Consider the following 13,488-nt stretch of genomic DNA (forward strand, 5'->3'; position numbering starts at 1 on the left):
TGCTGTTTACAATAGCTTGTCGTCACAAACTGTCATTCACATAAATTTCATCTCAAAAAATGTGGATAAGGCAATTTGAAATACGGTTTGATTTTACAGTAGAAGTATGCCCGTAAAACAAGATTTCAAAGAGAAACTTCTGGTTTATTTTATTCAGTTTTTTTATGACTTTAATGATAACTAATCATACACATGGTTTACACAGATTACATCACTAAAGGCATTCCACTCGCAGTATCTATTACAGCAGTTTTCAATCGAGTGACGAAAGTAATCCTGGATTGCTTTGGTTTGGTTTTCCTTCACTTCGTTATGTGATTGGTTTAGAAACCGCGCCACTCTCTGAACCAATCAGATTCTAAAGCAAAACCAATCACGACTAGGGTTGCCCGCGTTTTCCCGCGCTTCAGGAAGTTCGAGAGTTCTTCCTTTGAGTTCTTATTGGTTCTCAAATATATTTTCCTTTCTTCTGATTGGCTGTTGTGATAACTTTGGTTTTGGCTTTACGACACTCGATCGAGAAGCGCCCCAAGAATAATTCTAACGGATGCTATCTAGATTTCTAGCTAGCAGTTAATAAATATAGCTTGAATGCAGATAGTCTTGAGCAAATTCGACCTATATATATGAACCAAGCAGTGCGTTGATGAACTAAAATCATTACTGAGGACCGCGGTCGGGAAAAAGATGAATACTGCAAAACATTGCGTTGTCAACAAAACTGTAAAAAAAGAAGTTAACAAAAGTTTTAATTAATTATTTTTGGTGTCCCGATATCTCTACTTTACATGTGCTCATTACACATAATTGATATTATTTCATACATCTAGCACGTAATGGTGATTAACACTATTGTCGCGGCATTTTAGATCTTAAAGTTTAACTGCGAGTGTTCGCTCGAGGACTAAAATTAACAATCTGACCTGCGTTACCCACAATATGCGGATATAGTCAACGCTACACGTAACTTTTTTAAGACGGAATTACGTAACCATTAACATGAATAAAGGGGGTGAAGGGCACTTCAAGAGAACTTGGTTTTATTAACTGAACTAATGCTGTAAATTGACCACTAAGAAGAGTCCCTAAAGCTGACATTTCGAGCGCTAACCCATCGTCTGAGCAAATAGTAGGCCTAACATGGCCCAGCTGGCAAAACGCTGGTGTAATTAAAACAGACTCCATCCAACCCCTCCTCGAGCGCATTTACAATATTTGTTTAGATACACTCTAATGTATTTAGACTCCTGGGGTGGCCTAATTTTTTCAAGGACACAATACCGATGAACAAATAGCGATTCTGAAACCACAATATCATTTACATTGTTGCAGCTGAGACAATATATCGTCGTATTGGACGGACTTGCGAACTCTTTCAAGCCTGAGTATGACTATAAAAAAAGATTGGTTTTATCTGATCGAAATTCTGCGGAAAGTATCCATGGAGACAGTGTCTCGTGAAGGATAATTTTTCGCTGGCTATATAAAACCGCCATTATAAACCGCCTCTCGGTTAGCTCAATTGGTATAGCGCCGGACTGTTGTGCGGGAGGTCGAGAGTTCAAATCCGGCCGGACCAACACTCAGGCTCTTTAAATAACTGAGTAGAAAGTGCTACCTTTGTAATAATATCTGCAAACGGTTAGACTTTCTAGTCTTCTCGGATCGGGACGAGAAATGGAGGTCCCGTCTCACAAGCCCTTAAATGTGATTTAAATTTGTGGGACGTTAAAAAACCCACACACTCCTCGAAGAGAGTAGAGCACGTAGTGCCCGATGTTGTGGTCTATCTTTGTGCAGTGTCTATCCAGGGTGAATTGGGGGGAGGGGTGGTGCCTCGTATAGACCTTGTATTCCGTTCGCACTAACCCTTCCGGGTCTAGTCACACTCGGTAATGTCGTTAAAACAAAAACAAAAAACAAAAGCTGCGTGTTTGTGGAATTTAGAACTGAAAAGATTACTACATAGGGCCGGACATGGAAACGCGAGGTCTGAAGATATACGAAGATAGACTTTATAAGGACTTTTTTTAAGGTACCTCTCTTCACCCAGGCGTATAAATGGGTACCGGCAATCTAATGCTGGGGGTAACCCTGCGATGGACTGGCATCCCATCCAGGGGGGAGTAGAAATACTCCTAGTCGCTTCAAGCTACAGAAACCGGAGTTAAGCACCGGCCTAATGGGCCACTAGGCTCGAAAACAGACTTTACCTTACCTACCTACACTCGAAGGGAGGTTATTTATTTGGCGAATTTCATCAGTTACGGAAGGGAACTTGCTTTTAAAATTTGAGGTCGATACGAATTGTGACATTGCCATTAACTGAAGACTGGGTCTTGATTAGCTCTGTGGCATTTATTTTTTTCGCACTACTGAGCACTTTTAAAACGTTTTTTATATAAGTGTTCCCCCAATTCACTCTCTACTTTCGCTGCACAGATGCAGTCAGGGTTGGCCAAAGCCTGAAATATGGGCTCACCACTGGGTAAGGAGGATCTGCCACATCTAGCAGTGGAATCATATCCACAGCCGTATACGCTTTGGTTGAACAGAGTGGAGGCCCCTAAATACCTAACTCATCCACCTTCCATTTAAGCGAGGGATCTGGTTTAACCAAGTTAATGCGACAAACATCCTGTACTCTGCAACGATCTTTCACTCTTAACTAAAAAACTAGGTCCTTTGACTTGGTTTCTCAGCATTATTTTGTTTGAATTGTACCTCAACACTGCATCTGTTGTCAGAGCAGATTTCAACACAAGCGAGTTCACCTTGACAAACATAAATCATTGAAACATGAACAAATGTACTCACTTTCCACCGGTTTCCACATTCCAAACAAAGAACGAAAGTTGTCATGGGTTCATCAGCGCTTCGTGTTTGTAATTGTGTGTAGGTAGTCCTGCGCTTGCCACACTTTCCACATTTAAACAGTGCTGTTTCTGTGCCTTGGTTTTTAGCAACTTGCGCTTCGCGAATCCCCTCTTTGGCACATTCCTGCCGAAACTGTTTCATCTCGTCACTTGCCATTTCCTAGCGGGGAAATTTCAACAGAACTGGTTTAAACCTTTCATCTATAAAATGATTGTGTATACAATGAACTTGACAATATTTACCTCTGTAGGCATCGTTGCAAATCTTTCTGGTGAAATCTCACCAGTGAGTACTTTCGCTTTAAGCAGGGGATTTTTTGCATCCCGAAGGTTGCTGACACGACTTCTGACACGCTGTTTATATTTCATATTTGTGTCTCTAAACTCTTGAAATATACCTTCAAAGAAGGTTAAGGAACATAGTTCATAGAACAGATCCTTCCAAAGAAAGAGAAAAAACAGATCCTAAAATAAAACTTTACAGGGGAAAAAAAAGAAGCGATGAATAAAAAACGACAGGAAACCAAAGTAGCTTCCACTTGGCCTTCCAAAATGGTGATGGAGCAGTAGCGTTTTTGCGAGTTTTTCTTCGTGACTTGAGCCTATTAGTTGTGATCCACAAAGACTACTGCCAGGGCCGTAGCCAGACTTCAGACTTCTGTGGCTAGTTGGCTACCGTTAGTGTCGAGCCCTTCAATACCTACACGGCCTGCCTGAGTCAAAATAAATATTTCTTAGCAGGGAAGTTGCACTTACATGTAAGTAGACTAAGCTGAGTGAACACTACACAAATGCCATTCTACTTGAGGACTGCAGGGACTTTCAAAATAATTGCTAACACTTCATCGAAATTCCAAGATTTTCTCAAATAATTTAATTTTCTTGACCTTTTCTAAGGAAATGAAGAAAAATATGAATATTGAATGAAGGATACATTCCTCGCAAGCTGCAGCAAAGTCTTCAGGAGTGGTGGCTGTGAAGGAAACACACATTCTAATATTAATCAGGACACGTTTCTAGTGTTGTTAGACAATTTAGGGGTGAGATGTTGCATTGCTGTAAACAAGTAATAAACGATGATAGAAATGACTATCAAAGTGATCAGTAATCCTTGTAGCAAGCCCTAAGTGCCTCTTTTTTCATCCTAATCTTGAGGGGGGGAGAAAGGGGAGGGAAGAGGAGGGGATGGGAGAGGAGGGAAGGGGAGAGGAGGGTAAGGGAGAGGCAGGGAGGGGAGAGGAGACAGGTCTGTTTAAAACTCAGGTTCAAAACAGTAAATGGCAAACACGTTTAGCCATGGCATGTTGATCACAATACACATGTTACCACAGGTAAGACCAGCAGGAACTTGCCAACAGAAAACACTAAACACATTAATAACAAAAACTGGCTTAGCTGGTGTGGGATCAAACCATTCTGAGACCAGGCAACAGTTATTTCATTTGGATGAGATACTATGAGCTTATTGACTGAGTTTAGTTGGGCTAGACAGGAAAACATTCAGCTCAAGGTCATGACATTCAGGGACCAAATATTATCCTGTCTGGCCCAACCAAACTCGGTCAATAAGCATTTTATCATATAAGCCATTATATTCACCGAATCGAAATATGGCGTCCAATTTGAATTACCATTGTTTTGGACTTACTAGCCTCGTCTTGATGTGGAAACACAAAAGGATTAACACATGTGTGAGAGGCTAGTCAGTCCAGAACAATGGCAATTCAATTTGGACGCCATATTTTGATTCAGTGTATTAGGTGTTCAAAATTTTAAATCGAAGTCCTAATTCTTGGAAAATGCAAAAGAGCTATGTGAGGGCTATGAGAGGGGAGGGGCCAGACAGCTTTTTGCTGACTGGTTCACATCAACCCATCCAGCCCTAGACATGTCTACTTTCACTGAGGTATTCCATGGGGTTGCTCCCACAGGGGCCATTCAGTAATACATTCTATTGCAATTTTGCTTTCTGCCTCCTCTCATTGTCCAACATTCCATGAAGTTTCCTTGACAATTCACTATTATCCACTTAAAATCATGATTCAATAGAGGCATCTTGAGACTGTTGAAATATCCTTATCCAGGGGTTGAATAGAGGAATGATGAACAATCCATCAGATACAAGTTTGATTTCATCTCAGTATGGTGGAGCTGAAGAACCATTTCAAGTCCATGCCACATGTGGACGAGGCAATGTCGCTTAAAAGAAAAAAAATTATACAAACAGTATTTTACTTACTTGGTTCAATACCCTCTTCCACTTTGAGGGAGTTTGCAATCATTTCTCTGCATCTCCCCCGCACAGAGTCACTTGTGACCTTTGGGGGTGGGAATGAGGCAACTTTGTTTTCTTGGGGAGTGGTTGGTGTGGTGGACGACTTTGCTTTTTCTGCAGGTGAATTGCTTCGACTTGATTTATCACTGTTTGGAGTTTTTCTATCTGTATTTGACTCTTCATTCTTTCCTCCTGATTTCTCTGTTTAATGGAATAAAGAGTTAAACTGTTTCTGACTATTTCAAATGTTTCTTTTTTTTTTTTATTCAGATTGGTCTTCCAATAACTCTTGTTTCCTAAACATCATTACCATTTATTTTTTTTGGATGTTGTCAACATCACATTCCCATATCCAAATAACACTTAGAAAATACATAGCATTTTAAAAACATGTATGGCATAAGCACACAAGCAAACCTACTCTTAGCTATCTAACTCCCATGAGTGACCAAGACAGAATTTCTCCTTATAATATCAATACAATATCAAGAAAACAAGTGATGAAAATAAACAAAAATAGGCAGTTTCAAGACTGCATTTGGCTGCTGATATAGCACAATTTTTATAGCATTGAAAGAGCTAGAGGTTGTATAATGGTGCTGGAAGGTACTGTTGCAGAAGATTTGTCTCACATGCAAAACAGGAAACCTGCTGCACCCCACACATTTCCACAAGAGAAAGATGATTCAAGAATATAGAGGCTAATTAACACTCAACCAATGATATAAGTTAAAAAAACAATCATATTAAAGATAGTAATAAAAGTAATAATAATAATAATGATAGTAATAATTATAACAATAGCAATAGTAGTGATAATTTATAGGGGCTACTTCTAAAACCTCACTCTTCCTCTATTGGTCTATCTCTTAGCTTCAATATTAATTTAACTATGCTCCTTAACTTTGCCTGATAAATATATATGAATTTCTTATTTCATTGCAATTCCATTTTTGTGAGAATTATGTTTCACACAACAAGACATTCCACATTCTAGGATATTCTACCATCCTGCCATTCCACTGTTCCATCAATCCCTCAAATAGGATTAAGATCAGAATTCTATTTTTACTCTCACTCTTGACAACATCTGTGATTTTGCCTCCAATGGGAAGCAGTAGCCACAAAATTATAAAATGGAAATTATAAGTTTATCAGATACCAAATTCTCTGAGTAGACATCATGAGAATGACATGGCAGACAGTAAAGAGAATTGCTATTAAGATCCTCGGAGTGAGAGGGTTAAAACTGCTTTGCTCTTTTTTAAAGAGATTATTTCCTTACCGGGTAAAAGTTTTTTCCAGGATTTAATGAGTGACTTTGCCTGTGTCTGTAGGTCTGCATTTTCACTCTTTTTTCTCAGAGTGTTGACAGACATGCCTATTCTAGTTTTTTGAAGCACTTCAAGAGTGATGGGCAGGTCTTTCAACCTTTTCAAGAGATCCACTGCACTATCAGAATCCATCTGAAATAATCAAGTAAAGAAACAAAATAAAATACAAGTAAGTCCCTCTTGGAATAGAATCCCTGACTAATTTACTTCTTAAACTCGTAATGCAAAAATTTATTTTCTTGGAAACAACTACTGTTGAATACATTTCTAATTAATTTAAATGTTAAGAAAAGTACATGTGTGGTTGCTATAGTATTACAGTAATTGGTTTGAACTAAAGGGTAACATGTGAAAGTGTAGTGTGATCGTCCAGGTGAGTGTAGTCCTGAGAAAGACCATTGTCGGTGGTCACTCAACAACCTGTGTGGAAGTCACAGTCACTTGACTCTGATAATGACTTCCAGATTACACTCACCCAGATGATTGCACTACACTTTCACATGCTGTAGTGCTGTTATCAAAGAAACTGCTATATTCAATGAACTTGAAAATTTGAACATCAAGACAGGACCAATTATTCATGAGGTAACTCCCAATGTCTTAGATATCATCTATTGGGAGACTATTGGATACATATATAAACATAGACTGGCAACTGAGGTATGTAATATTAAGCTAGGTTTAAATGATAGATCACTTCCATTTATCAATTTTACTACATCTAAAAGGATGGACCGTACACTTCTGGCCATTAACCACATAAAATCAGACTGTCGAAGAAATAGTTGCTATTTTAGAGCTCCAGTTGTTTGGAACTCAGTTGATAGGGCAACTAGGGCATTAGTCAAACTTGAGTCTTTCAGAGCAGCACTGAAATGCAATAAAATCCAACAGAACAAAATGATGAGTGAACCTAATTTAAATGAAATCAAAATTTCACAACCAAAGCAGTAATTCTTCATTTTCCTATAAAAAGAATGACTGCTTTTTTTTCTTTTAAATTCAGGCATAAACTTTCTTTCTTTAAAAATCAGTTCAAAGCATACCAGAAGCACTAATTAAACTTATTGTTGGAAGCATGTTTAGAAAGGTGTTGCACTGAAGTATTATTATCATACTGATTTTAAAAGGAAGAGTTACATCCAAGGTGATTTTGGGTATGAAGACACCTGTTGTTATTTCAAACACTAAATTTCCCACATTATAAACTACCGCTGGTTAAAGCCCATCAAAACTTCATCCCAGATTCTATTTCTGGGATTGAAATTTCAGTAGTTTTTCTTTCACTTTCCAAAAGTGCTCGAAATGAACTCTCTCGCTAATCAATATTTATTTTCGCGCTGGCATATTTTCCAAATTAAGTACCAATCCTTCAAACCTAGCTCTACAACAACTAAATGATTGTCAAATGACGGAATTTCAAACAAAGGGCTAAATATACTAATTTGTGGGCTTGCACACTAATAAGGTCTTCAAGCCGGAAATTCGATCCTCGACATGTGTTCGTAAAACTTCGAACGTGAAAATTCAGCATGTGCTTCCGGTATGATCACCAAACCAACAAATCAACCATAAATCCATTCGTTTTATATAGCTCAGCTACCTGGTATATATTTTTGCAAACCTTTGCTTTACGAACAACGTTGATGAATGGATTTTTTTGTGGTGTTTATCAAGGCTTATTTCCAAAAATATACACCGGCTAGTAGCCGCGAAAATGATCACAAATATTTTGCTTACTGCTCCTTCTTGTCCGACTATCTTCTCCAGCTGCCTGCCAATCTTGAAAACTTCTTCCTCGCAATTCATAGTGCTATAATTTCTCAATGAAGCTACGAAGGGAAACAAAAAGGGATCGAAAAATTCTACATTGCCGAACTGCATTCGCGCCGTAGCATGGCCGACGAAATGGCCGAATAGTGCCGATTAGAAGCATCCACGAGCGTGGACAGCGGTCATGTGTACTGTTCATGTTATAAGCATTGTCAAGTCCTTTCGATATATCTTCACGCTTCAGGTCAGCCTGGCTTCGTGTTGTCCAAGACGTGTAGCATTTACTAGGGAAGGAGCAGGGTGGGGTAGGGTACATCGAAAGAAATAGACAGAAAAAAAAACAGCACGTAACCTCTAGTAAGTAGGGACCTTAAGAAACCACGACGGCGACGGCAACGAGGACGTGGAAAAACAAGAGATCTAATTGGCAGAACAATAGCTCAGCACGTGCCTTTTGAAACTTTGTACATTTCTTAGCCGTCCTATGCAAAACAACAACGTGAAATCGCCAAAATTTGCGTCGTCTGCGAACCGAAACCGCGACGGCAAATTAATTTAATTTCCATTTGGAACTCAACGGCTACTTTATACGTCATACTGAAGTTGAGCTGCGGCGCTGTATGAGACAGTAAGCTCCTGCAGCCATTTTTGAAATTCTAACTAAGAGTAGAAATTCATTTCTTAATCGAAGTCTTCCTTGGCGTCGCCGTCGTGGTTTCTTAAAGTCCCTATTATCATGGTTTTCGGGAGTGTTTGCACTTGGGACCTCAATTCAAATAAAACCCTTCTCCCGCCTCACTTTAGCCTAGCCTGTGAGGTACACTCCTTTTGATCGTACCGAAAAAATCAGAGAATTCAACCCGTTTTGGGAAGCAAGTACCCCTCACCCCCCCCCACCCCTCCTCTTAGCCCCCTGGAATGCATACAGGCCAGAAATCGATTAATCAAACCGGGTGGCCGGTGGCAGGTGAATTGGGGTCAATAGAATTATAGTTGCGCTGTCTGATATTTAGTTGAACAACGAAAGCATTCTTGAATGTTCGCATTTAATTCAGAGTCAGCTTTGAGAAAAATAATCTACATATTTTTTATTTAACATTTTTTGCGGGTAAGAGGTCTCTATCCATCGCTCGTCGCAGCTTGGACTTCAGTGGTTGTCTAGGAAACATGGTTAATTAGCAATTTCTGCTTCGCTCGCATTGGTTGAAGGTATTATCACTAGGAGAAAGATTTGTTTGCTCGATCGAAGGCGAGAGAAGATATAATCAAAAGCAAGGAAACATTTGTCTTTGTAGAATGTGTTTATAACTCTGGCTAACCGCACTTTATAAACGAAAATGGACGAAGAGAAATCGCCTGGAGAGCCAACAGACGATAGTGAACAAGCACTCGAAACTGATGAGGTTGAAACTAGCGGTAATATTGACAATTGTAATGTGCCAATTTCACAGGACCTGAACACGAACGGCCCTGGAAATTCGGCAGAAAACGACGTCGAAGATAAGAAAGCCGACGACAGTAATAACAACTTACACGGCAAAAGTGAGGGCAGTAGGGTGAATGATGGACAAACAGACCTCAATGCAACGTTCGAGCAACTCGAAGTCCCTAAAGGGCTGCTTAACTACAAAGAAAGTAGCAGAGAAAACATCTCTGAAAACGCAAGTTCGACCGAAGGATCCTACGAAGCAACATCGCCTACTAAATTAGTCAGTCCACGAAGAGCAAAAAGAAGAGCGATATTTGTATCATATGCGCCGGAGGCGAGTTTCTCAGAAAAACGCTTTATTTCCTACACCATTAAAGAACTGAAAAATATCGGATTCTGCGATGATATTTGGTTCGATAAAGACGATAGCCAGCCCATACAGAGTCCATCTTGCTATCAGCAGAGATTAGAGATTGTCGAAAAGTGCCGTGCAGCTGTTATGTTCTTATCTGAGTCCTACTTCAACTCGCTGATTTGTTGTCATGAAGGGCGAATATTACTCCATCGGGACGAGGAGAAAGAGGGCAATGAAGAGGTTGAAAAGCCTGTAAAATTATTCTGTATTAACTTGTCTGTCAAGCTTCCTCAAGAATACAAACAGTTGGCGGAGCGAGTGCTTGATCTAAGTAAGCACTCTGCTTCAAGTGTGGGCGAACTTTCCTCAGTAGTGGTAGGCAAATTCAGCGAAACCCTAGAGAAGTATGCCCCTTTATTCGGCCTGCGCGTTCCCACTCCTCCAAGGGAGCCAGACGTTTTGAAATTTGACAGACAAAAACCAGTATCTTCGTGGAACATCCACGATGTACAGGCCTGGCTGGCTTCGTTTAAAATGCAAGCACATTGTGCGCTAAGCTTCGAAGAGAACGAAATCGACGGCTTCTTGTTGGTTTCAATGAGAGAAACTGACATGGAAACTCATTTAAATATTGACAGTCGAGTCGCTCGAAAGAAACTTTTGCAAGAAGCCAGGAAAATTCAAGAAGAACAAGAACAACTCAAAGGAAATTGGTCTTTGAAGTGTAAAAAGAGCAAAGTCAAAGACGATTCTGTCTATGTTATCTGCGATCCCAGTGATGTCCGGTTTTATCACAATCTTAGAGCGGACTTAGTGCAGAAAAACCTCAAGGTAAAAATTAGAAATTTGCAATTAGCAGATTAATAAAGAGTCACGCTATTGTGTTGTATGTAAGGTTAATTAACATGTCAAAGGATTTGTGATTGCTCAACTGACGGTACAAATATCGTTTTTCTATCCCATTAGCGAGAGACTAATTTATTATTTTGTTCTGTTCAGACCAAAGCTACTTATTTTGACTTTGCTTACCCCTTTGTACGAACGCGGAACAAAGTAACCAAAATTGGCATTCACTTGCTAACTCACAAGGATAAGGCAGTGAGAGATAAGCTGTTTTACTTTTCGATTTTATATAAGTTTTGTTTATCAAGTTTCGACTGGCTTGCTTAATTAATGACAAAAGTCAAATCTGTTTAATTTGATAGCTGCATTCAGGCATTTAGCGATTCGCATAAGCTGTTTATCAACAGGAAGCAGCCTCGTACTTTTCGCCTACGCGTGACAGTCACACTTGCGCTGTGTTGGAGAAATATTGGAGGCGGGAGGGGCTTGGAAATAAGGATGAACTTAATTTTTTCAGATAAATTTATTTAAAATCGTCGCTGCGTTTATTTAACTTTTTTGCGTCTACGGTGCAGTTCCTATTTATTTGAGAAATGGGTGCCTGATCTACTGATCCGTGCCTGGTTTTTTGCGGTCTAACAATACAAAATTTTTGTATTGTTAGTGATCGTAGGGTTCAAAAGTACCCATGCATCAATAGCTTGAAGATCAGTATTGCCTAGAAAGCAGATTAAATACGTTGAACCAAAGCCACTGTAATTGTATGATAAAATTAATTTGTTTATCCCTGTGATTTTCAGGTGTTTAAACACGAGCGACTCGGACAATCCAAGGACGAATTCCTACAACTCAACTCTCAACATTTGGCTTCCTCTAATCATGTGATCATCCTCCTTTCCACAGCAGCTGCTACGTCACTGTTTGTCTACAACGAGGTCCTTTTTGCTGATTGGTTAGGAAAACGTCTTTTAGTTGCCATGACAGCCAACTCGTGGGAAAAACTTCGGCCCAACCTGCAAGCCATCCTGGGAAGCTGCCCTGCGGTAAATTTTCAAGATAATCTTTACGAAGACAGTGTTGCCATACTGTTGTACCGCTTGAAACCTTTTCGAAACATGCCCGCCGTGATCTTGGAGCAAGAATTCTTGGATAGAATGTTTGAGGGTCTAAAGCCCCTGAGAGTGATGGCAGCAGTCCCTGGTAGGTGATACTAACTTCCTCCACGTTCTCTTTCATCTGAGAGTCTTGAAAATCCCTCGTTACATATTGAAGGAAAAGTGACTCGAAGTTGGTAGCACAAATTATTGCAAAGGAAAACGTTTCACAGCTTTATAGTTATCAGGATGCGAGAAATCAAAATGCGCATAAAGGTTTTGTTATGGCAAGTGTTGTCAAGTCGTTTTTATTCAAGATTTGGTTAAAAAGGTAAATGCATTCAGGTGAAGTTTCTGTGTTTGTCATTCGTTGTTTACTGAAAAGTAAACCTACAAGTACCAGCTCCAGTTGCGCAATCTTGCCACGGAAACAGCAACAGATCAATCTAAATTGTAGGACTCTCAAAATATTGTGGGGTGGCTACCCTAACAGTTACAGTTTATGGAAGCTTAATAAGAAAGAAAGCTTAATAAGAAAATTACAAATTAATCTAATTATTGTTGATCTAATTTACACTTTCGTGTTCATGAAGACCGTTCACGCCCGCAAATAGCAGGAGCTAGTCGAGGCGGGCGAGAATTAGAGGTACAGCACACCCTAGGAGGTACACCCTAAACAATGACCGTCAACTGTTTTCCTTTGTAGAGACGAGCTACGTCAAAATGGAAGACACATCTCCACGTCCAAGCCTTTTCCTCAGTTACCACTGGGATGTACAAAATAAAGTACAAGTACTTGTTCAGTATTTGGAAAGTCACGGATTCCAGTGCTGGACTGACGTGAGTAGCGCAAATAAGCGTCACGCCTCAGGAAAATCACCAACCCACGAGAACTCACAGAGTCAGATTCAGCGAAACATCAAGGCCGCTGCAGCTGTCGTGTGTTGCGTGACACCCAAGTATGTTTGCTCCGAAAACTGCATAAAGGATCTCAGCCTCGCTGAATCAATGAACAAACCGGTCGTTCCCGTGATGTTTCAGTGGTTGGCATGGCCACCCGAGGGTGGTCGTGTGCGTAGGATTTTGGCACCACTTCAATGCATCGATATGAGTAATGACAGTTTGTTTAGGAGGAACCTGAGTACTGTTGAAAGCCATTTAAGCAAATTCGCAGGAAAACACAGTCCAGGTGATACGCAAGTGATAGAGCATGTGCGAATTGCTAATAGTCCGAGATCAAATCAAAAACATCAACAAAAAGCTTGAGTTAAAACAGCTTTTAAGTCAGTTGGTGAAAAAACGTCAACACACCAAGTTTTTCACCCACTGACACCATACTCTAGTGTCTCTGAATACTGACAGGACTGAAGGCAAAGCAAGATATGAATTGGAAACAAAACTGAGCCTACCTGTATGTTGACACTGCTGCCATCTCGAGAAAAACGCCCTTTTTGAGATGAGGGATTGTATATAAATCCAATACATGTTTCTTGTTGAGGGCATTCCAAG

General features: G+C 40.0%; 2 protein-coding genes across 2 annotated transcripts; one reads left to right on the forward strand and one right to left on the reverse strand.

The window, feature by feature from the left end:
• Nucleotides 1-123: 123 nt before the first annotated feature.
• LOC111336588 (transcription elongation factor A protein 1) lies at nt 124-8,417 on the reverse strand. The gene is made up of 7 exons (XM_022942716.2): nt 8,226-8,417; nt 6,437-6,617; nt 5,116-5,352; nt 3,811-3,849; nt 3,120-3,274; nt 2,818-3,036; nt 124-721 (listed from the first exon to the last, which is right to left on the reverse strand). Exons 1-7 carry the CDS (start codon nt 8,367-8,369, stop codon nt 713-715), a joined length of 984 nt encoding a protein of 327 aa, XP_022798451.2. The 5' UTR covers nt 8,370-8,417; the 3' UTR covers nt 124-712.
• An 841-nt stretch (nt 8,418-9,258) lies between these two features.
• LOC111336591 (uncharacterized) lies at nt 9,259-13,481 on the forward strand. Its single transcript, XM_022942721.2, has 3 exons — nt 9,259-10,873; nt 11,686-12,085; nt 12,686-13,481. The coding sequence occupies exons 1-3, from the start codon at nt 9,596-9,598 to the stop codon at nt 13,243-13,245; spliced, it is 2,238 nt and encodes a 745-aa protein (XP_022798456.2). The 5' UTR covers nt 9,259-9,595; the 3' UTR covers nt 13,246-13,481.
• The last annotated feature ends 7 nt before the right edge of the window (nt 13,482-13,488 follow it).

This window comes from Stylophora pistillata, chromosome 13 (genome assembly GCF_964205215.1).
Source record: "Stylophora pistillata chromosome 13, jaStyPist1.2, whole genome shotgun sequence".
NCBI classification, from domain to species: domain Eukaryota; kingdom Metazoa; phylum Cnidaria; class Anthozoa; order Scleractinia; family Pocilloporidae; genus Stylophora; species Stylophora pistillata.